Below are 23,634 nucleotides of genomic sequence, written 5' to 3'. Positions count from 1 at the left end.
GCCGGCACAGGCATTTAGGGGTTATCAGGCTGGCAGGGGAGAGTAGTTAGGGGTGAGATCAGGCCGGCAGGGGAGGGCCATTGGGGGCGAGATCAGGCCAATAGGAGAGGGCAGTTGGGGGCAACCAGGCCAGCAGGGGAGGGCAGTTGGGGGTGAGATCAGGCCAGCAGGGGAGGGCAGTTGGGGGTGAGATCAGGCTGGCAGGGGAGGGCAGTTGGGGGCGAGATCAGGCTGGCAGGCAGAGGCAGTTAGGGGAAATCAGGCAGGCAGGCATATGGGTTAGGGGCAATCAGGCAGAGGCAGTTAGGGGCGATAAGGCAGGCAGGCAAGTGGTTAGGAGCCAGTGGTCCCAGATTATGAGAGGGATGTCCGACTGCCAGTTTAGGCCCGATTCCACAGAGATAGGGCCTAAACCAGCATTTGGACATCCCCCAAGAGGTCCCCGATTAGAGAGGGTTGCAGGCTGGGCTGAGGGAACCCCCCTCTGTGCACAAATTTCGCGCACCAGGCCACTAGTCCTATGTAATAAAGAGGGAATATACTAATTGACTGTCACACCCTCACAAAGATGGCGGCACCCACAGCCAATAAAGAGGGAATATGCTAATTGACTGCCACATCCTCAGAAGATGGCAGCACCCACAGCCACAAGATGGCAGCACCCGGTCCCCTCAGCCCCACCTCATCCAGCCGGAATCCCCCAGTCCCCTCAGTCCCGCCTCATCCAGCCTCAGTCCTGCAGTCCCCTCAGCCCCGCCTCATCCAGCCAGAGTTCCGAAGTCCCCTCTGCCCTGCCTTAACAAGCCAGAGTCCCCCAGTACTTTCAGCCCCACCTCATCCAGCCTCAGTCCCCCAGTCCCCTCAGCCCCGCCTCATCCAGCCTCAGTCCCCCAGTCCCCTCAGCCCCACAGGGGAAGGTAGTTGGGAGTTATCGGGCCAACAGGGGAGGGCAGTTGGAGGCAATCGGGCCGGCAGGGGAGGGCAGTTGGGGACGATCATGCTGGCAGGGGAGAAGTTAAGGTGTCGATCAGGCCGGCAGGGGAGCAGTTAGGGGGCTATCAGGATGGCAGGCAGAGTGGTTAGGGGCAATCAGGCAGGCGAGTGGTTAGGAGACAGCAGTCCCAGATTGTGTGGGATCAGACCTAAACCGGCATTCGGACATCCCCCGAGGGGTCCCAGATTGGAGAGGGTGCAGGATGGGCTGAGGGACACCCCCTTCTGTGCACGAATTTCATGCACTGGGCCTCTAGTCTTAAAATAAAAACCAAAACCTGCCCTAAGTCTCTTATCTCCTGCTCACTGCCTTTTACATCCTTTATAGTAACACTTCTGGAAAAAAGTATCTCTATTCATTTATTTGCTTCCTTACTTCAGTCTCTCACCACATCCCAATTAAATTTCACCGAAATTCCTCTTGTCAGTGTCACCAACAACTTCCCTATTGCCACACCCAAAATTCCATTTTCTGTTCTCCTCTTTTCATCCACAGACTTAAGTGGGTACTCCCTCCTTCTTGAAGGGTTTTCTTGTGCCTATGCTGCCATGGTAAGCACACTTATCTAATACTTTTTTTGGGTTATGGAAATATCCTACTTTGAGATTATAAAAACTGCCATATGAAACTTCTTGTTATACTTATTATAATGATGCTATAGTATCTTCTTTATGAAACGGAAGAAAATACTGTTTTATTCTCAGAATTAGTTATGCTTCTGAGCAACTGACTATAGTCATGTGTCGCTTAATGACAGGGATAAGTTCTGTAATTTTGTGGTTGGGCAAACATCACAGAGGCACTTACACAAACCTAGATGGTACACCTCACTACATCATCTGTATGGTATATCGTACTTACAGTCTGTTGTTCACAGAAACATCGTTACACAGCATAACTGTATTATGAAGCAAATAACTGGCCTGTTCTCCTCTTTGAACTTGTTGCTAAGTTTAAAATCAAGCATAATACAGAATCTCACAGCATACATTTTAATCTTTTTTAAAGCTTCATCTTGTATTTTTTATTTTCCTCTCCGTTTAAAAACTATAAATTGCAGTAGCATTTTTCTAAGCCAATTAGAATCCTTTCAGTATTAAGGTCAGCATAAATAAACACACTTAAATATAATTTAAGAAAAAAACCCCACAGCATTAACATCAGTGGGGGAGGATGTCTATTTTTGTCTCCCTAGCTGCTTTCCAGGTACCCTCTTCCCTCTTTCCCTTTATTTGTTTGACGTTTCAGAGATTATCATTGACCATATCCTAGGCAAGTTACCTGTCATTTTGTTACTATGCTGAAAGCTCTTCTCTGAGATTGATCAATCAACCAATCAATTATTGTCTGCAGCCCTTTTCTTCCTCCTCCTCCTTTGCCCAGGGTGAGAAGATTGGGCACAGCTTTTGGAACACTGCTTACATACAGGGAAATCTAGTATCCACACAAACATGACAGTCATGAATTGAAATGTTTTGAATAAAACAAGAATCCATGAGTCCAAACAGATATAAATGAATGGATGAACAGTGGAGAAGAGAAAGCTCCAGAAAGCCTCAAAGTACCACCCTCCAAAATACTTATTAACCAAAGGCCCGGTGCACGAATTCGTGCATGGTTGGAGTCCCTCAGCCTGGCTGGCAATCAGGGCCATGCAGCGGGGGTGGGGGGGCGCGCAGCCTGCTGCGGGGAGGGACTTCGGAAGGTTGGCCCCAGCAGCAAGCTAACCAACAGCCGATTCCACGAGGAATAGGGCTCCCTCCTCCCTCCTGTCTGGGTCAGGGCACAGGTGAACCAGATTCAGGGCTGTCAGGGCCCCAGCATCAAGGTCTGGGTCAGTGCTCGTCATAGCTACCGGCCGGTCGTTCGGTCACTTAGGCTTTTGTATGTATAAATGAGTATAAAATATACATTAACTTTACAGTTAAGAAACCTGGCAGATACCTAATCTTACTAAAAGATGAAAGTTAATATCATCAGTAGAAATCTGCATCATGTGCCTCCTAACGTCATGCACTGAAAAGAACACAGCATGGTTTAATGCAGCCGTGGGCAAACTAGGGCCCACAGGCCGGATCCGGCCCGTTCGGCTGTTCTATCCAGCCCGCGGAGCCGAAAGAGCGGAGGGTTCTCTTGCTCTCCCCTCCGCTCCTTTACTTTGAATTTATATTAGTTCACACAAACACTCCATCCATGCTTTTGTTCCGGCCCTCCGGTCCAGTTTAAGAACCCATTGTGGCCCTCGAGTCAAAAAGTTTGCCCACCCCTGGTTTAGTGTTATTCATAACACAAAAAGCCTAAATCATGAGGCATCAACCAAATCTAAATTAAGAAACATTCTGCAAAGTAATAACCCACTACTCACAGATCAGTGAAAATGCTTCAGAACTGCAAACATGCATATGAACACAGATGGATTGAAGCTTGGAGGAAAGACATGCTAATTATAAACTGAATTTAGCCACTTTAAACACAGCTTTGGCTTGGCACTCCATCCTTCTATATTTGTGATATAGTAATATATGTAATTCTTTATGCATTAAATAACCATATGGTGGCAGGTTTAAAAAATACAGGTGATCTAATTTCAAAGAAGTGATACTGATAGCTGTAACAACTATAATGGAAAATACCTGAGATTTCTATTGATGCAAAGTCGGTTACTGTTAACACATTCGTAATTGAAGAAAATGTTAAATACAGGTCAATGAAAACAAAAATGTAATCTTTTTTTAATCTAAGTTCATAGACTCCCTGGGTTCTATGCCTGGGCCCATGAAGGGTAAGTACCCCTAAACTAGTTCCCTTCTGTCCTCAGATAAACATTTTTGTCATATGGCTTAAGGGGCAATTTGTGATCTGACTGCCTGCCACCACTTAAGCCATCTTGAACCCCATATTTTGAAGCTCATGTTCTACAAAGTGAAATCCTTACCTTTAGACTTTGGCAATGCTAATGCCTGCAATATTCTTCCCACACTTTTTGTCTGGCAGACTCCTAATCATCTACAGGTGTCAGTTCACATTGCTTTAGGAAACCAAGACTGTGTTGAATGCACTTCCAATGTGCTCCCATTGCCTCACTTACTACCCTATCACAGCATAATGTGAAAATTGCTCTCCCCAGAAACTGGAAGCCTCAAATCCCCATTCTTTGCATGCTGCCTTAGCACCGAGTAGGTACTTCAGTAATTGTGGAAGAAAAGAAAAAAGAAAATTCCAATTTATTTGCTGTTTTGTGACTTTGAATTCTACCGTTAATTCCTGATTGACCCTCATAAATGCAAGCTGTTGGTCACAATGGGAAAAAGTGTAGAATTTGATGAATATAAAACTACAATTTTTATTGGAAAAATCACTTAGTGTGATGATTGAAAATGAAGGACATTATCACTATTATTATAAATCCATATCAGGAAGATTTTATCACCTTGCAATACTAAGCAAAATAACTATACTAGAACTAATATATAAAACAAAGTAATACCAAGAGATGGTACACATCTATGTCAGTAATTCTCAACTATGCACATGCTAGTGGTAGCTATGGGGGAGGGACTGCAAGTCCCTCCTTGGAAAGTGTTATCAGAATTGATGAGATGGAGGGAGAGTTTTCAAACTACAGGTCTCTCAATCCCTGTTGTATTCAACCACTGCTGCTGAGAGGAATGTGTAGACTTCTTCACTGGTGGTAAAGGATGTGTGGATAGTCTTTGTAAAAAAACCTGATAATAAAATGTTTTCTGTATTAGGCTGAAGGAGGGGAGGGCAGGGGAGGGGAGGGAGCTGGGAAGAATCCAAACTACCACACTGGTGTAGTTTTTAGTATCATGTCAGGAATTTAAAACACAAACAGGTTAGAAGTGGGCCAGAAAAAAGCAATGAGACAGATGAACTGAAATCTCTCTACAAATTGCTTGTTCTGGGGACAGAGGTGAATCCACTTTGGCTTGAAAGTGTGTCTGAGCAGTGACAGGTCCGACTGAGTGTGACTAGAGGGCTCTGAAGGACAAAATTTAAAAATGTGGATTTTATCCTAGGTAGATCAAGGCACTAAGGGTTTCCGTTGGGAAGGTTAACCAAAGCATCTTAAGATGAATTAAAGGGTCGAGAATACACAAATAGAGAAACCAATGATGAATAAACTGCTTGACACAGATTAACAAAAATGCTATAAAACACTAAAAGATAGATCCTGCTACCTGTGATCAGAAATGGTGTAAGGATGCAGGACAGTTAGTTATTGCATATTTTCTCTACGTGACATCTTCATTTATTAAGTAAACGATGTTATTTGTCAATAATTTTAACTCACACGGCCCGCTTTCCTCTTTTTTGTTGTATCAGACTGTTCTTGGTGTTTTTCATGAGAAAAGCTAATGTAAATCTAACAAACGAACAGAAAAAGAATACTTTTAATTTTCAAAAAAAATCCGCACAGGGGTGGTGAGGGCCTGGGGCAGGGGTGGGGGCGTGGGCTGGAAGGGATACATGGGGGAAAAAGGGGACATGTAATACTTTCAACAATAAAGATTTTTTAAAAAAAATAATATAACGGGCATTCAATAAACTGCACATTTTAAAGTAAAAAAAAAAAATCCACACAAAAATATATTAAAATGTCCATAAGATATTTAAAAAGTAGTTTTTCAAATGTTTTACGTAGGCATTTTATATTACACTAGGGAATTTGACCTTTAACACATGGAGGTTTTTAGAAGAAACGTCTTTTACTTAGTGCTCAGTCTACTGAAGCATTATACAATTGATCATAAAATCTGGAAATTATCAGCCAGTTAATTCTTACGGTTAACATTTTTACGATTAAATGAAAATCATCTATTAGGATAACTTCATCAAAGAAGCAGTCGTACAAGCTTAGGTACGCCCGGATAGGGTAACTGGACAAAACGACCTGCGGATCTGTGAACCACTTGGCTGGGAGGGAGGAAGGAAGGGGCATCGCGCAGAGACAAATTCAGTGCTGCATTAAGACACGCCCTCTGTCATCACCACCAATTTTGCGTTGTCGACGTTTGTCCGTGGAGTTGGGCACGGCGGGGCTCTTACTCAACCCTGTCGGGTCTTCCGCCGCCCTGCCTGAACCTTACCCCACCCCCACGGTCCCAGGCCGGGCGTCGGAGGAGCTCGGGGGCGGGCGGCGCAAAGGGCCCTTCCCTACCTGCGCTAGGACAGAGTGGCGGCCCTGTGGCGCGGCCACATTCACGAGGCCGTGGTACCATGCCACTCCCACTCCTGCCAGCGCGACGCCGGCCAGTGACGCCGCCACGGGTCTGGCAGCCACTCCGCGCCGCAGGCTTTCGCCCCAGGCCACCAGTCGAGCGCTCCGCGCTGCCGCTGCCGCCATGTCTGCGGAAGCATCCGCGCCCCTTCATGCGAGAACTCTTGCACCCGTTGACCTCGCGAGATCTGCGGCCTCCGCCCCGCCTCCAGCGCCTGCGCCGTGGGTGCGCTGCGTAAGATTTGAGGTGGCGGAAAGAAATACCTTCTGCTACCGGCCGGCCGGGTGGAACTGGAGAAACACCGAACAGCCATAAAGGCTCCCAATCCGAGGTAGATGGAGCCATGTGGTGGAGGAAGTGCCCCCCGGTCCGTAAGCAAGCGTGTCACCTGTAGGTCATTGAGGGATCTGGGTTGTTGGCTCCGCCCTGTACAGGAAGCGGCACAATTATCTGATGATAATTGAGAGCAGCCCTGCAGTTTGCCTCATAGGAACGCGTCCTTGGAACCATGTCTGAAGAGGCTGGGACGCGGAGCCCAATACGCTGCAGATTCCTGAGAGCTACATTTGCTCTTCATGCCACACGCCTACCTGTATTAACGGTTTCTTAAAGCTATCCTGATATTCAGAAGTCTGCAGATACTTTCGCACATGCTGTTTCAAATACCATGAATTAGCTGACCCGCCTCTAGTAAGCAGTCTTGGTATAAATAATTGTTTCTACTTGGCTTACTTAAGCAGCTAAGTAATCTTGCTTAAATTTGATTTTTAAATTGTGGTAAAATATACATAACATTAAGATTTACCATCTTAGCCAATTTTATGTCTACAGTTCTGTGGCATTAAGTACATTCATAGGGGTGTCCAACCATCACACCATCCATATCCAGAACTTTTTACAACTTGCAAAACTGGCAAAGGTAAAAAAATTAAGTGTCCTTTCTGTCTGTTTTGTTCATCCCTCCTACCGTCATATTCTTCAAAAAATATTTTTATTTTTGAATTAAAGTTTATAATATTCAAATTAGTTTGTTTTAGTTGCATGTATACAGCATAGACAATTGTCTACGTTACAAAGTGGTCCCCCTGATATTTCAAGTACTCACCTGGCACCTTAAATAGTTATTACAATACTAGAGGCCTGGTGCACGAAATTTGTGCATGGATGGTCCCTCAGCCCCGCCTGCACCCCCTCCAATCCAGGACTCCTCCGGGGAATGTCCGACTGCTTCTTGCAATCTGAGACTGCTGGCTCCTAACCACTCACCTGCCTGCCTGCCTGATCACCCCTAGCCCCTCTGCCTGCCTGCCTGATTGCCCCTAACCCCTCTGCCTGCCTGCCTGGTTGCCCCTAACTGCTCCCCTGCTGACTTGATCGCCCTTAACTGCCTCTGCCTCGCTCTGCACCCAGGACCCAGGATTTCATCCTCCAGCTGGTCACAGGCACCTGGGACCCGGGCTTCCCTCCCTCTGACCGGCTGCAGACACCCAGGACCTGGGCCAGCTTCACCCAGGTCAGCCACAGCTGCAGGGGACCATGGGTGGGTGACTTTGCCTGGGCTACAGCCGTAGGTGCTTGGGACCGCGGGGCTCTCCCCAGCCACAGCCGCAGGCACTGGTGCCCAGGACCGCAGGGCGGGCGGTTTGTCCCTCTCCCGGGCCGTAGCCTGGCTGGTCCCCATTCCTCTCTCCCCAGTGTTGAATGTCTGAGCTGTTATGGCGTGAGGGTGTGATGAGCATTTGCATATTAGCTCTTTATTATATAGGATTATTGACTATATTCCCTATGTTGTACTTTACATCCCCTGACTATTTTGTAACTGCCAATTTGTATTAATCCTTTCACCATTTTTCACCCAGCCCCCCCAATCCCCCTCCCCTCTGGTGACCATCAATTTGTTCTCTGTATGTACCTATCCTCATATCCTTAACTGCTCTTTTTTTTGGTAAATCATGTCCTATCCCATATATACCACTTAGATGAAGTATCGTATATAATAAAAGCCTAATATGCCAAGTGTCCGGTCATCCAGTCATCTTTTCAACCAATCAAAGTGTAATATGCTAATGATATGGTAAGGCCGCTCAACTGCTCATTATGATGTGCACTGATCACTAGGGGGCAGACAGTCGACCAATCAACCAGTCGTTATGATGTGCACTGACTACCAGGAGGCAGATGCTCTGCCTGGTAGGTTAACTTGCTGCTGGAGTCTGGCCGATTGGGACTGAGCGAGATGGGCCATACACGCTGTGGAGCCCTCCCACGGTCCCTCCCCAAGTGGCCAACCTCCCACGTCCCTCCCTGGCCCCGATTGTGCACTGGTAGGATCCCTGGGCTTGGCCTGTGCCCTCTTGCAATCTGGGACCCCTTGGGGGATGTTGAAGAGCCCGTTTTGACCAGATCCTGCAGGCCAGGCCAAGGGAACCCACTGGTGCATGAATTTGGGCACTGGGCTTCTAGTATACCTATAAAGGCCCAAACAGAGCCACTCTCTTTATTTCAGGCAATCCCTATTTACTGAATGTTAAATTTATATTTAAAAAATCTTTATTGTTAGAGTATTACAGATGTTATCCCCCCCACTTTTTTTTGCCCTGTTGCCCTCCTCCACCTGGATCCTACCCCTTCCCAGGCCTTCACCTGGGTAATGCTTTATATGCATATAAGTTATTTGGTTAGTCTTTTCCCACCCCCTTCTTTCCCTATGATGTCAGTCAGTCTGTTCCATGTTTCCATGCTTCTGGTTCTATTTTATTCATCAGTTTATTTTGTTCTTTAGATTCCTTGTTTGTTTATTTATTCATTTATAAAATATGTGATTTTTTTTTTTCCAGATGGAGGAAGGGAGAGGGAAATAGAAAAACATCCATGATGAGAGAGAATCATGGATCAGTTGACTCCTGCACACCCCTGATCGAGCCCGCAACCCAGACATGTGCCCGGACCGGAAATTGAACCATGACCTCCTGGTTCATATTTTGATGCTCAACCAGTAAGCCACTCCAGCCGGGCATTCATATTTTTGATCTTTTTTTTTTTTCTTAAAGAAATCCCTTCAACATTTCATATGATATTGGTTTAGTGGTAATGAACTTTGATGGTCTCATTTATTTACTTGTCTGTAAAGCTCTTTATCTGACCTTCAATTCTACATGATAGCTTTGCTGGGTAGAGTAATCTTGATTGTAGGTCCTTGCTTTTCATCACTTTGAATATTTATTGCCACTCATTTCTGGCCTACAAGGTTTTTGTTGAGAAACCACCAAACAGTCCTATGGGTAATTCCTTGTAGGTAACTAACTGCCTTTCTCTTGCTGCTTTTAAGATTCTCTTTTTGTTTTTAACCCTTGGCATTTTAATTATGATGTCTTTTGGTGTGGGCCTCTTTGATTTCCTCTTGTTTGGGACCCTCTGCCCTTCTTGGACTTGTATATTTTTTTCTTTCACCAGGTAGGGGAAGTTTTCTGTCATTATTTCTTCACATAGATTTTCAGTTTCTTACTCCCTCTCATCTCCTTCCAGCACTCCATGATGTGAATGTTGGTACGCTTATCACAGAGGCTCCTTATACTATCTTCATATTTTTGGATTATTTTTTCTTTTTGCTCTTCTCATTGGGTGTTTTTTGCTTTCTCATATTCCAAATCACTGATTTGATTCTCAGAGTCCTCTACAGTTCATTTCCTGTAAATGACTGTTCAGTTAGTGCCGTGGTCAGCAAACTGCGGCTCGCGAGCCACATGCGGATCTTTGGCCCCTTGAGTGTGGCTTTTCCACAAAATACCACGGCCTGGGCGAGTCTATTTTGAAGAAGTGGCATTAGAAGAAGTTTAAGTTTAAAAAATTTGGCTCTCAAAAGAAATTTCAATTGTTGTACTGTTGATATTTGGCTCTGTTGACTAATGAGCTTGCCGACCACTGAGTTAGTGTGATGGTCTCACTTATTTCTTTGAAATTTTCATTAAGTTCCTTGAGCATCCATATACCCATTGTTTTGAACTCTGTATCCAGTAGTCTAGTTCCTTTTCTGGCAGTTTCTTCTGTTCTTTTATTTGAGACATGTTTCTTTGTCTCCACATTTTTTGGCTGCCTCCCTGTGTTTGTTTCTATGTATTAGGTAGAGCTGCTATGTCTCTTGGAATTGGTAGAGTGGCCTTATGTAGTAGGTGTCCTGTAGGGTCCAGTGTCTCAGCCTTCCCAGTCACCTGAGCTCTGCGTGCACTGTCCTATTGTAGTTGAGCCTTGATTGCTGTTAGCATCACTGGGAAGAATTGACCTTCAGGCCAATTGGCTGTGAGGACCAGCTGTGACTACAGTGGAAGAGCTGCTGTGCAGGAGACACCCCTTTGGAGCAGGACTTGCTTCAGTAGGGCTTTGTTGCTCACTGAGTCCAATCCTTGAGTGTATCACTAATGGATCTGGTAGAGTTGTATTCTCGTGTGGTCTGAAGCTCTCTATTGGTGCATGGGCTTTGGGGCCTCCCAGGAGGTGCAAAATCAGCCACTGCTTGTGTTGGACTTAGAGGTGCCCAAGAGAGGCCAAGCTGTGAATCTTGGCAAACTGCTAGAAGTGCTGGGCCTGGGGCCACTTATCCAGAGGTATGGGCACACTGAGTTCAGCTGCTGCTGCTTTGAGATATTTTAGGAAAGTCTGAAGCCTGAGCCAAAGTTTGAAGACAGACCATTCATAGCTTGGGTAGGGCTGCTAATTGGATGAGGCTGGATCTCAGGGAATCTCCAGGGCAGGGAAAATAGTACAAGCCAGGTTGATGGAGACTCAGCTATCACATCTGCCAGTCAGCTCTGCAACAAAGCTGCCCCCCAGTTCTTTCCCTGAGCCCATACAGTTTAGTTCTTCCCAGGTGTCCCTGGATCCTTTCAAGCTGCTTCTATCCCAGCACTGGACCTCAGAGGGAGTGAGTCTGAGTAAATCTATGCTGGCCCTTTAAGAGGAACTGTCTGTGTCTTCAGCAGCCTCTCTATCACTCAGCCACAATTCCTGCTGTGTTATGAGAACTTCTCTTCCGGCACTGAAACTGTGGGCTGGGGGCCTGGTGTGGGGCTGGGACACCTTGATCCTTCACGGAGGTCTCCAAAGCTAAGATATTTCTACCAATTAAAAACACCCCACAGATAGGTGTTGGGCCAGCCCATTCCATGCTCCCCCTCCTTCTAACAGTATCAACGTGGCTACTTCTTTAATGGTCTAGTTGTAGGGCTTCCATTCAGCCAGATTTCAGATGGCTCTGAATGATGGTTGTTCTGTATTTTAGTTGTAATCTTGATGTGGTTGTGGGAGGATCTGAGTACTGGTATTTACCTATGCCGCCAACTTGGTTCTCTCCCTGAATGTTGAATTTATTTTATTTATTTATTTATTTTAAATTTATCTTTGTTATTGGAAGTATTACAAATGTCCCCTTTGTGTGTTTGTTTGTTTTCTCATTACCCCCTTCCTCCCCATACACACCCCTCCCAGGCGTTCACCACTCTATTGTCTGTGTCCATGGGTTATGCATATGTGCATATGAGTTCCCCGGTTAATCACTGCCCTCCTACCCCACACATCTTCACCCTGGCCTTCCCTCTGAAATTCCTCAGTCTGGTTCATGCTTCTGTGTCCCTGTTTCTATTTTATTAATCAATTGATTTTGTTCATTAGATTCCACAAATGAGTGAGATCATGTGATACTTATATTTCTCTAATTGGTTTATTTTGCTTAGGATATTACTCTCCAGGTCCATTGATGTTGTTGCAAAAGGTAAAATTTCTTTCTTTTTTTTATAGCTGCATAGCATTCCATTGTGTAAATGTACCACAGCATTTTTATTCACTCATCTGCTGATGGGCACTTGGGCTATTTCCAAATCTTAGCTGTTGTAAATTGTGCTGCTGTGAACATGGGGGTGCATATATCCTTTCTGTTTGGTGTTTCTGGTTTCTTAGGATATATTTCCAGAAGTGGGATTACTGGGTCAAATGGGAGTTCCATTTTTAATTTTTTGAGGAAACTCCATACTGTTTTCCACAGTGGCTGCACCAGTCTGCATTCCCATCAGCAGTGCATGTGGGTTCCTTTTTCTTCACATCCTCGCCAGCACTTGTCATTTGTTGATTTGTTGATGGTAGCTGTTCTGACAAGTATGAAGTGATCCCTCATTTTTGTTTTAATTTGTATCTCTCTTATGATCAGTGACTTTGAGCATTTTTTCATATGTCTCTTAGCCATCTGTATGTCTGCTTTGGAGAAGTGTCTATTTAGGTCCTTTGCCCATTTTTAAATTGGATTATTTGCCTTCTTTTTGTTAAATTGTCTGAGCTCCCTATATATTTAGGAAATTAACCCCTTATTGGATGTATCATTGGCAAATATATTCTCCCAGGCAGTGGGCTCTCTTTTCATTTTGTTGATGGTTTCCTTTTGCTGTGTAGAAGCTTTTTATTTTGATGTAGTCCCATTTGTTTATTTTCTCCTTAGTTTCCTTTGCCGTAGGAGATGTATCAGCAAACATATTGCCATGAGAGATGTCTGAGATTTTGCTGCCTATGGTTTCTTCTAAGAATTTGATGGTTTCACATCTTACATTTAAGTCCTTTATCCATTTGGAGTTTATTCTTGTGCATGGTGTAAGTTGGTGATCTAGTTTCATTTTTTGCATGTAACTCTCCAGTTTTCCCAACACCATTTATTGAAGAGACTGTTTTGACTACATTGTATGCTCTTGCCTTCTTTGTCAAATATTAATTGAGCATAATGGCTTGGGTCCATTTCTGGGTTCTCTGTTCTGTTCCATTAGTCTATATGCCTGTTCTTGTGCCAGTACCAGGCTGTTTTAATTACAGTGGCTTTGTGGTATAACTTGATATCTGGTGTTGTGATCCCTCCAACTTTGTTCTTATTTTTCAGGATTGCTGCAGCTATTTGGGGTTGTTTTGGTTACATATAAACTTTTGGAATATTTATTCTAGATCTGTGAAATATGCTGTTGGTATTTTAATAAGGATTGTATTGAATGTGTAGATTGCTTTTGTTAGTAAGAACATTTTAATGATTTTGATGCGACTAATCCATGAACACAGTATATTTTTCACTTGTTTATATCTTCCTCTATCTTTTTTTTCAAAGTCCTGTAGTTTTCCGAGTACACGTCTTTTACATCCTTGGTTAAGTTTATTCCTAAGTATCTTAATTTTTTTTTGTTGCAATGGGAAAATGGATTTTTTCTTTTTAGTTTCTCTTTCTGAGAATTCATTATTGGTGTATAAAAATGCCATAGGTGTCTGGGTTTTAATTGTATATGCTGCTACATTGCCAAATTAATTTTTTAAATCTAGTAGTTTTATTGACAGAGTCTTTAGGGTTTTCTATATATAATATCATGTGATCTTCGAGTAATGACAGTTTTGCTTCCTCCTTTCCAATTTGGATGCCTTTTATTTTTTCTTCTTGTCTAATTGCTATGGCAAGTACTTCCAGTACTATGTCGAACAAGAATGTTGAAAAAACTTGTTCTCAGGGGAAATGGTTTTAGTTTTTGCCTATTGAGTATAATGTTGGCTGTAGGTTTGTCATATATGGCCTTTATTGTGTTGCGGTATGATCCCTCTATTCCTCTTTACTGAGAATTTTTATCAAAAAGGGTGTTGGAATTTGTTGAATGCTTTTTCTGCATCTGTTGAAATGATTATGTGATTTTTTAAAATTTCATTTATTTTTTATTGATTTTTTTACTGAGAGGAAGAGGATAGAGAGCTAGAAACACTGACGAGAGAGAAACATCAATCAGCTGCCTCCTGCACACCTCCCACTGGAGATGTGCCCACAACCAAGGTACATGCCCTTGACTGGAATCGAATCTGGGACCTTTCAGTCTGCAGGCCGACACTCTATCCACTGAGCCAAACTGGTTAGGGTTGAACATGTGATTTTTATCTTTCAATTTGTGTATGATGTATCACATTTATTGATTTGTGAATATTGTACCAGCCTTGCATCCTTGGAATGAATCCCACTTGGTCACGTTGTATGATATTTTTAATGTATTGTTGGATCCAATTTGCTAATACTTTGTTCAGTATTTTAGCATCTATGTTCATCAGGTATATTGACATGTAATTTTCTTTATAGCGTCTTTATCTGATTTGGAATAAGGATAATACTGGCCTTATAGAAAGAGCTTGGAAGTGTTCCTTCCTCTTGGATTTTTTGGAATAGTTTTTGGAATGTGTTTTAGTTGTTCTTTGAATGTTTGGTAAAACTCCCCTGTGAATTCCTCTAGACCAGGGCTTTTGTTTGCTGGAAGTTCTTTTTTTTATTACTGCTTCAATTTTATTAGTAGTTATTGGTATATTCATGTTTTCTTGCTTCTTCCTGATTGAGTTTGGAAAATTGTATTTTTCTAGGAATATCTCCATTTCATACAATTTTTCCAGTTTTTGAAATACAGTTTCTCATAGTATTTTTATTTTTATTTTTTTTAATTTAATAATTCTTTATTGTTCAGATTATTACAATTGTTTCTCCTTTTTCCCCCGATAGCTCCCCTCCACCGGGTTCCCATCCCATCCTTTGCCCTTACCTCCCCCTACACTGTTCTCATCCATAGGTGTACGATTTTTGTCCAGTCTCTTCCTGCACCCCCCATACCCTTTTCCCCCGGAGAATTATCAGTCCACTCCCTTTCTATGCCCCTGATTCTATTATATTCACCAGTTTATTCTGTTCCTCAGATTTTTAATTCACTTGATTTTTAGGTTCACTTGTTGATAGATATGTATTTGTTGTTCATAATTTTTCTCTTTACTTTTTTCTTCTTCCTCTTCTTAAAGAATACCTTTCAGCATTTCATATAATACTGGTTTGGTGGTGATGAACTCCTTTAGCTTTTTCTTATCTGTGAAGCTCTTTATCTGCCCTTCCATTCTGAATAATATCTTTGCTGGGTAGAGTAGTCTTGGTTGTAGGTTCTTGCTATTAATCTCTTTGAATATTTCTTGCCACTCCCGTCTGGCCTGCATAGTTTCTGTTGAGAAATCAGCTGACAATCGTATTGGTGCTCCCTTGTAGGTAATTAACTGTTTTTCTCTTGCTACTTTTAATATTCTCTCTTTGTCTTTTGCTCTTGGCATTTTATTTTTATTTTATTTTTTATTTTTTTTTCAAATTTTTATTAAGGTATTATATGTGTACATATCTTACCATTGCCCCCCCCCCACCCCACTCCCATACATGCCCTCACCCCCCAATGTCTTGCATCTGTTGGTTACTCTTATATGCATGCATACAAGTCCTTCAGTTGATCTCTTATTTCCCCCACCTCTCCCTAACCTTACCGCTGTAATTAGACAGTCTGTTTGATGCTTTACTGCCTCTGTAACTATCTTTTTGTTCATCAGTTTATAATGTTTTTCATTATCCCTAAATGAGTGAGATCATGTGGTATTTTTCTTTCATTGACTGGCTTATTTCACTTAGCATAATGTTCTCTAATTCCATCCAGGTGTCTACAAATGGTAGTAATTCCTTCTTTTTTATGGCAGCATAGTATTCCATTGTGTAGATGTACCATAGTTTTCTGATCCAGTCATCTGCTGACGGGCACCTAGGCTGTTTCCAAATCTTAGCTATTGTAAATTGTGCTGCTATGAACATAGGGGTGCATATATCCTTTCTGATTGGTGTTTCTGGTTTCTTAGGATATATTCCTAGGAGTGGGATTACTGGGTCAAATGGGAGTTCCATTTTCAGTTTTTTGAGGAAACTCCATACTGTTCCCCACAGTGGCTGCACCAGTCTGCATTCCCACCAGCAGTGCACGAGGGTTCCTTTTTCTCCGCATCCTCGCCAACACTTGTCGTTTGTTGATTTGTTGATGATAGCCATTCTGACAGGTGTGAGATGGTATCGCATTGTCGTTTTGATTTGCATCTCTCGGATAATTAGTGACTTTGAGCATGTTTTCATGTGTCTCTTGGCCTTCCTTCTGTCTTCTTTCGAAAATATTCTATTTAGGTCCTTTGCCCATTTTTTTTATTGGATCATTTATCTTCCTTTTATTAAGTTGTATAAGCTGCCTGTAGATGTTGGAAATTAAACCTTTATCAGTGATACCATTTGCAAATATGTTCTCCCATACAGTGGGGTTTCTTGTTGTTTTGTTGATGGTTTCTTTTGCTGTGCAAAAGCTTTTTATTTTGAAGTAGTCCCATTTGTTATTTTCTCTTTGGCTTCCATTGCCCTAGGGGCAGTATCACTGAAAAAGTTCTTTTGGCATATGTCTGAGATTTTGCTGCCTGTGGATTCCTCTAGTATTTTTATGGTTTCCTGTCTTATATTTAAGTCCTGTATCCATTTTGAGTTTATTTTTGTGTATGGTGTAAGTTGGTGATCTAGTTTCATTTTTTTGCATGTATCTGTCCAATTTTCCCAACACCATTTATTGAAGACTGTCTTGACTCCATTGTATGCTCATGCCTCCTTTGTCAAATATTAATTGCGCATATTGGTTTGGGTCGATATCTGGATTCTCCATTCTATTCCATTGATCTATATGTCTGTTCTTGTGCCAGTACCAGGCTGTTTTGAGGACAGTGGCTTTGTAATACAGCTTGAAATCTGGTATTGGGATCCCTCCTACTTTATTCTTCTTTCTCAGGATAGCTGTGGCTGGACATTTTGATGATGTTGACTCTACCAATCCATGAACATGGTATGTTCTTCCATCTGTTTACATCTTCCTCTATCTCTTTTTCAGTGTCCTGTAGTTTTCCGCATATAGGTCTTTTACCTCCTTGGTTAGGTTTATTCCTAAGTATCTTAATTTTTTTGGTGCGATGGAAATGGGATTGCTTTTTTAGTCTCTCTTTCTGTAAGTTCACTGTTGGTGTATATAAATGCCATAGATTTCTTTGCGTTAATTTTGTATCCTGCTACATTGCCGAATTCATTTATTAAGTCTGTTAGTTTTTTGATGGAGTCTTTCGGGTTTTTTATGTACAATATCATGTCATCTGCAAATAAGGACAGCTTTACTTCTTCTTTTCCAATTTGGATGCCTTTTATTTCTTCTTCTTGTCTAATTGCAATGGCTAATACTTCCAGTACTATATCAAACAGGAGTGGTGAGAGTGGGCATCCTTGTCTTGTTCCTGTTCTTAGGGGAAATGGTTTTAGTTTTTGCCCATTGAGTATGATGTTAGCTGTGGGTTTATCATATATAGCTTTTATTATGTTGAGGTATGATCCTTCTATTCCCACCTTGTTGAGAGTTTTTATCAAGAAAGGGTGTTGGATTTTGTCAAATGCTTTTTCTGCATCAATTGATATGACTATGTGATTTTTATCTTTCATTTTGTTTATGTGATGTATCACATTTATTGATTTGTGGATATTGTACCATCCTTGCATTCCTGGGATAAACCCTACTTGGTCATAGTGTATGATCTTTCTGATGTACTGCTGGATCCGATTTGCTAGAATTTTGTTGAGGATTTTGGCATCTACATTCATGAGGGATATTGGCCTGTAATTCTCCTTCATTGTGTTGTCTTTATCTGGTTTTGGTATTAGGGTGATGCTGGCTTCATAGAAGGAGCTTGGAAGTGTTCCTTCCTCTTGAATTTTTTGGAATAGTCTAAGGAGGATAGGTTTTAGTTCTTCCTTGAATGTTTGATAAAACTCTCCTGTGAAGCCGTCTGTTCCCGGGCTTTTGTTTGCCGGAAGCTCTTTGATGACTGCTTCAATTTCTTCCATAGTTACTGGCATATTGAGCTGTTTAGATTCTTCCTGATTGAGTTTTGGAAGGTTATATTTTTCTAGGAATATGTCCATTTCCTCCAGGTTGTCCAGTTTGTTGGAATAGAGTTGTTCATAGTATTTTTTAACAATCCTTTGTATTTCGGCGGGATCTGTTGTTATTTCACCTCTTTCATTTCTGATTTTGTTTATTTGGGTACTCTCTTTTTGCTTCATGGTGAGCCTGGCTAGAGGTTCATCAATCTTGTTTATCCTTTCAAAGAACCAGCTCTTGGTTTTGTTGATCTTTTGTATTGTTTCTTTGGTCTCTATGTCGTTTATCTCTGCTCTGATCTTTATTATTTCCTTCCTTCTGCTTACTCTGGGCTTTTCTTGTTGCTCTTTTTCTAACTCTTTGAGTTGTTGGGTTAGGTAATTTATTACCATTGTTTCTTGTTTTTTGCAGTAGGCTTGTAGAGCTCTGAACTTCCCTCTCAAGACTGCTTTCGCTGTGTCCCATAGATTTTGGATTGTAGTGTTTTCATTGTCATTTGTTGCCATGATGTTTTTTATTTCTTCTTTGATCTCTCTGGTAACCCAGTCATGGTTTAAGAGCATGCTGTTTAGCCTCCATGTGTTTGATTTCTTTGGGTTGTTTTTATTGTAGTTGATTTCCAGTTTTATGCCACTGTGGTCTGAGAAGATGCTTGATATGATTTCTATCTTCTTGAATTTGAAGAGACTTTGCCTGTGTCCCAACATATGGTCTATCTTTGAAAATGACCTATGTGCACTTGAGAAGAATGTATATTCTGTGGCTTTGGGGTGAAATGTTCTGAAGATGTCAATTAATTCCATGTGGTCTAGTGAGTCATTTAGGATTGATGTTTCTTTGCTGATTTTTTGTTTAGAGGATTTGTCCAATGGTGATATTGGGGTATTAAAGTCTCCTACTATGATTGTATTGCTGTCAATCTCTCCCTTGATATCCTCCAGGAGTTTTTTTATGTATTTGGGTGCTCCTGTATTGGGTGCATATATGTTTACCAGAGTTATTTCTTCTTGTTGGATTGCTCCCTTTAGTATTATGAAGTGGCCTTCCTTATCTCTTGTTATGTCCTTCACTTTGAGATCTAATTTGTCAGATATAAGTATTGCTACCCCAGCTTTTTTTTCAGTTCCATTTGCCTGGAAAACCTTTTTCCATCCCTTCACCCTCAGTCTGTGTGCGTCTTTTTTTCTGAGGTGGGTTTCTTGTAGACAGCAGATATATGGGTCATGTTTTCTTATCCAATCCATTACCCTATGTCTTTTGATTGGGGCATTTAATCCGCTTACATTTAAAGTTATTATTGATAGGTACTTATTTTTCGCCATTCCTATTCTTTACACCTGTGTTCCTTCTTCGCTTCATATTTCTTTTTTTTTTACAGCAGACCCTTTAGCATTTCTTGCATTGCTGGTTTGGTGGTAATAAATTCCCTTAGTCCTTTTTTGTCTGTGAAGCTCCTGATTTCACCTTCAATTTTGATTGATAGCCTTGCTGGGTACAGTATTCTTGGATTCAGACCCTTCCTTTGCATGACTTTGTATATTTCTTTCCATTCCCTTCTGGCCTGATGAGTTTCTGTTGAGAAATCAGTTGCTAGTCTGATGGGGGTTCCTTTGTTTTTAACTTTCTGTCTCTCTCTGGCCGCTTTTAAGATTCTCACTTTGTCGTTGGTGTTTGCCAATTTAATTATAATGTGCCTTGGCGTCGGTCTTTTGGGGTTCATTTTGCTTGGGACTCTGTGAGCTTCTTGGATTTGTGTGGGTTTTTTCTTCTCTATATCAGGGAAATTTTCTGTCATTATTTCTTCAAAGAGGTTTTCTATTCCTTGCTCAGCTTCCTTTCCTTCTGGAACCCCTATTATGTGGATGTTGTTTTGTTTCGTGTTGTCCCAAAGTTCCCTTAGGCTCTCCTCCTGCCTTTTAATTTTTTTTTTCTAGAAGTTGCTCTACTTGGGTATTTTTTCCCATCTTGTCTTCTAGCTCACTGATGCGGTCCTCTGCTTCTTCTATTCTACTCTTGATGCTTTCTATTGAGTTCTTTACAGCAGCGATGTCATTTTTCATTTCTTCTTGGTTCTTCTTCATTTCCTCTTGGTTCTTGCTCATATTGTCGAATTTGTCTTCCATTCTTTTCAGCCACCTTATGACCATTTCTCTGAATTCTTTTTCTGGAAGGTTGCTTGCTTCCATTTCGTTTACTTCCTTTTCTGGTGATGCCTGCTTTTCTTTCATATGCGGGCTGTGTCTTTGTCTCCCCATGGTCTCTCTTCTCTGGGTGTCTGGTTATGTAGATCTCTCTTTCCTGCGTCGATTTAAAGGCACAAAATACAGCACTACCAGGTACAACACACAAGGCACTGAACAGAAATGTATTCACGATATTAATAACCTCCAATAAAGGTGACCACCAGAGAAAGGCAAATTAGGGGATAGTAGAGAAAGAAGAAGAGTAAAAAGAAAGAAAGAAGAAGAAGAAAAAAAGGAGTGTCAAAATGAAATTGGGAAAAGGGAAAAAAAGAAGAAAAAAAAGTAAGAGAGACAAGAAAGAGACTAAGAGAGAAAGGGAAACAGACTATATATATTGGGGATAAAACTCCAATAGAACAATCACTTATCCCAGCAAATGCCAGCAACAAGTACCTCGGGATTAATACAAACTACAACACCAACTAATATTGAGTGAGGCAAGGGAAAACAGAAGCACTAAACAAACAAAAAAAATAAACAAAAGAAGAATAAGCAAAACAATCTCACAAAAAAAGCATAAAAATTCGATATAATCTACATTCAAGCGAACAACAACGAAAGGACAGAGAGAAAAACAATTTTTTGGATAGTTAAGACAGTGAAGAGAGAGGTGTGTATGGACTTGGAGCAGGGGATTGGAGATTAGATATATAAGTAGGGTGAAATTTTAACAGGGGGTAAACAGAAAGAATAGGGAAAATCTAAAGCAGGAAAGGGGTAAGATAAACAGGACACCGAAAAGGGAAAAGTGAGGAAGAGAGTGATGGCATAAAGGTAGATTTGAGATAGAGTAAAATGATGCTAAAGGAAAGATAAAAATAGAATGTAGAACATTAATCCCAAAACAAAATGAAGAGAAAATAAAATGACACTTAAAAAAAAAAGATAAAATAGCAGTAGTAATAATACAGATTGAAAATAGAAATGTAATAATTAAAAAGGTAAAATCAAGTGAGGAAAAAAAAATTAGTTTCTTGAGTAAAAGATGCAAAAAATGAAAATAAAAAAATAAAAAATAAAAATAAAATTTGGCGTAGTGAAGGTCATTCACTTCCTCTGTTGTTCTGTTTGGCACGCCTGTTTCTCAGTCCAGACAGTATTGCAGTTCCCTGCGTTCCACTGCTCTTCAGTGATGTAAGCCAGTCCTAATTTTAAGCAGGCTCTGTGTCTTAATTCGTATTCCTTTATTTTTGATTACACAAGAGTCAATTTGTGATTCAGCCCCTGGGTGGCAGTGTTTCTGGATTGACTTCCGGGTTTATCTATGGCCTCTCTAGGGAGTGTTAGAGCCTTCTTTCCCTGTGGCACTCACTACCGGTTTGTGGGAGTGGGCTGCCTGAGAGCTGGCTCTCCGATGGTCACTCCCCGCTCCGATCCCCAGGTTCCAGAAAAACAACTTTCCCCTGCAGTCTCCCAGGGTGTCCCCAACTGGTTGATCCTATGAATTGGGCTTAGTAATCAGAAGCAAGAATTTCAAGAGGAAAAAGCCCAAGTGTGCGCACTCCGTGGCTGCGCGTAAGTCTAGCACACCCCTGAAATTCTTAGGGTGTCCCTGCACTTCAGATCAAAATGGGTTGCTTTTTAGAAAGCCCTTCTGTTAGCAGCTCTGAGGACCCCCTTCCACATTCACAGATCACGCCAGCCCCAACAGCCACGGATTTTTCTAGGCACAGACTTCCCTGGTCCTCTAGCTCCCGCAAAACGCGCGCTCCTCTCTCGCGCTGGGACCAGAGACCTCACCTTACCCCAGGCGAAATCTGACCTTTCTGTGGTGGAGTGTAGAGCTCCTCTGAATCCGTGTGTTTGCGCCAATTGGGGAGCATTGTTCTGGGGCTCGCAGCTGTTCTGTGGGTGCTGCAGTTGTGGATTCTCAGGCTTCCGATAAGCCCCACTTTCCGGTTCAAGATGGCGCAGATTCCGCGTCCAAACCCGCAGCTCCGGGAGGGGACCCAGCCGCAGTGGGAGCTGCCAGGTCAGGGGAACCCCGTCTAGCAGTCTCCCACCTTCTTCTGGAGTTCAGCTGTCCCCCAACTTGCCAACAAACACTCCTCGTGCGACCCTCAGCTGTTCTTTCTTTCTGCTCCGGGACAAGGCTCGGAACACGTTTGTCTATTCCGCCGCCATTTTTCTCTTCACCTGCTCTTGGCATTTTAATTATGATGTGTCTTGGTGTGGTCCTCTTTGGATCCCATTTGTTTGGGGTTCTGTGCACTTCCTGGACTTGTAAGTCTATTTCTTTCACCAGGTGGGGGAAGTTTTCTGTCATTATTTCTTCAAATAGGTTTTCAGTATCTTGCTCTCTCTCTTGTTCTGGCACCCCCATAATTCTGATGTTGGTACGCTTGAAGTTGTCCCAGAGGCTTCTTTCACTATCTTCAACTTTTTGGATTCTTTTTTCTTTTTTTTGCTTTTCTGGTTGAGTGTTTTTTGCTTCTTTGTATTTCAAATCTTTGACTTGATTCTTGCATTCTTCTAGTCTGCTGTTGGGTCTCTGTATAATATTTTTTATTTCAGTCAGTGTATGCTTAATTTGTAGTTGGTCCTTTTTCATATCTTCGAGGGTCTCATTATATTTATCGGCCTTTTCTAGAAAAGCCTTATAACCGTGGTTTTGAATTCTATATCCAGATGTTTGTTTTCCTCCATTTCTTTCGTTTGTGATCTGTTTCTTCATCTCCCCATTTTTCACTGCTTCCCTGAGTTGGTAGGGTGGCTTTGTGTGCTAGGTTTCCTATATGGCCCAGTGGGTTGGCCTCCCCAGTTAACCTGAGGTGGACACTCTTGGTGCACCCCTTTGTGGACTGTGTGTACAGCCTTGTTGTACTTAAGTCTGGATTGTTGTTGGTATCACTGGGAGGAATTGACCTCCAGGCCAGTTGGCTGTGAGGATCAGCTGTGTCTACACTGGGAGATTTTTGGTGCTGGAGACAGCCTTATAGGATTAGCCTTGCCAGATTGCAAAAGCCTCTGTGCTCAGCTTGGAAGGAAGGGGTGGAGTCTCAGGGTGGAGCAGACAGTCTTGGCTTCCTGCCAGCTCTGCCCTTGCGCGCAAGTCCCCAGACCACTGCCTTTTGCGGTTCCCGAGTTTCTGCCTTACAGTCCAGATTTCCCCCGTAAGAGCGTGGGTCCCCAGGGGCTCGCCCGGAACTGGGGTTCAGTGCAGTCAGGAGTTTCCGACTCCCTTCTGCTAGGGATAGCCTGTGGTAACCTCCTTAGTCAGTCTTTGTGCGCACTCGCGCCTCCAGATCCCTGCCGCCGCGGCTGCCCTGAGTCTCCGAGTCTCCGTGTGCTTTCTCTCCACCTGACAGTCCAAACTCCCCCTGTATGAGCCTGGGTCCACAGGGTTTCACCCGGAACTAAGG

The 23,634-nt window shown here is 42.4% G+C and overlaps 2 protein-coding genes across 6 annotated transcripts in view; one reads left to right on the top strand and one right to left on the bottom strand.

Moving 5' to 3' along the window:
* The window catches only part of MICU2 (mitochondrial calcium uptake 2), a 118,862-nt gene extending 112,445 nt beyond the window's left edge, over positions 1-6,417 (bottom strand). For both annotated transcript variants that reach the window (XM_080662097.1, XM_080662098.1), the window contains exon 1: positions 6,177-6,417. In XM_080662097.1, coding sequence (XP_080518223.1) covers positions 6,177-6,362 — 186 coding nt within the window. In that variant the 5' untranslated portion in view covers positions 6,363-6,417. The remainder of the gene's footprint in view (positions 1-6,176) is intronic.
* A 39-nt stretch (positions 6,418-6,456) lies between these two features.
* The window catches only part of FGF9 (fibroblast growth factor 9), a 238,411-nt gene continuing 221,233 nt past the window's right edge, over positions 6,457-23,634 (top strand). The window contains exons 1-2 of one of the 4 annotated variants that reach the window (XM_080662102.1): positions 6,457-6,568; positions 9,075-9,232. The gene's annotated coding sequence lies outside the window, so the exon portion shown is untranslated. The other 3 variants (XM_080662101.1, XM_080662103.1, XM_080662105.1) reach the window with 3 other exon arrangements.

The sequence above is a fragment of the Plecotus auritus genome, assembly GCF_963455305.1.
Source record: "Plecotus auritus genome assembly, chromosome: 3".
Taxonomy (NCBI): Eukaryota; Metazoa; Chordata; class Mammalia; order Chiroptera; family Vespertilionidae; genus Plecotus; species Plecotus auritus.
The sequence above is the reverse complement of the archived record's forward strand: the minus strand, read 5'-3'. Positions and strand labels throughout refer to the sequence as shown.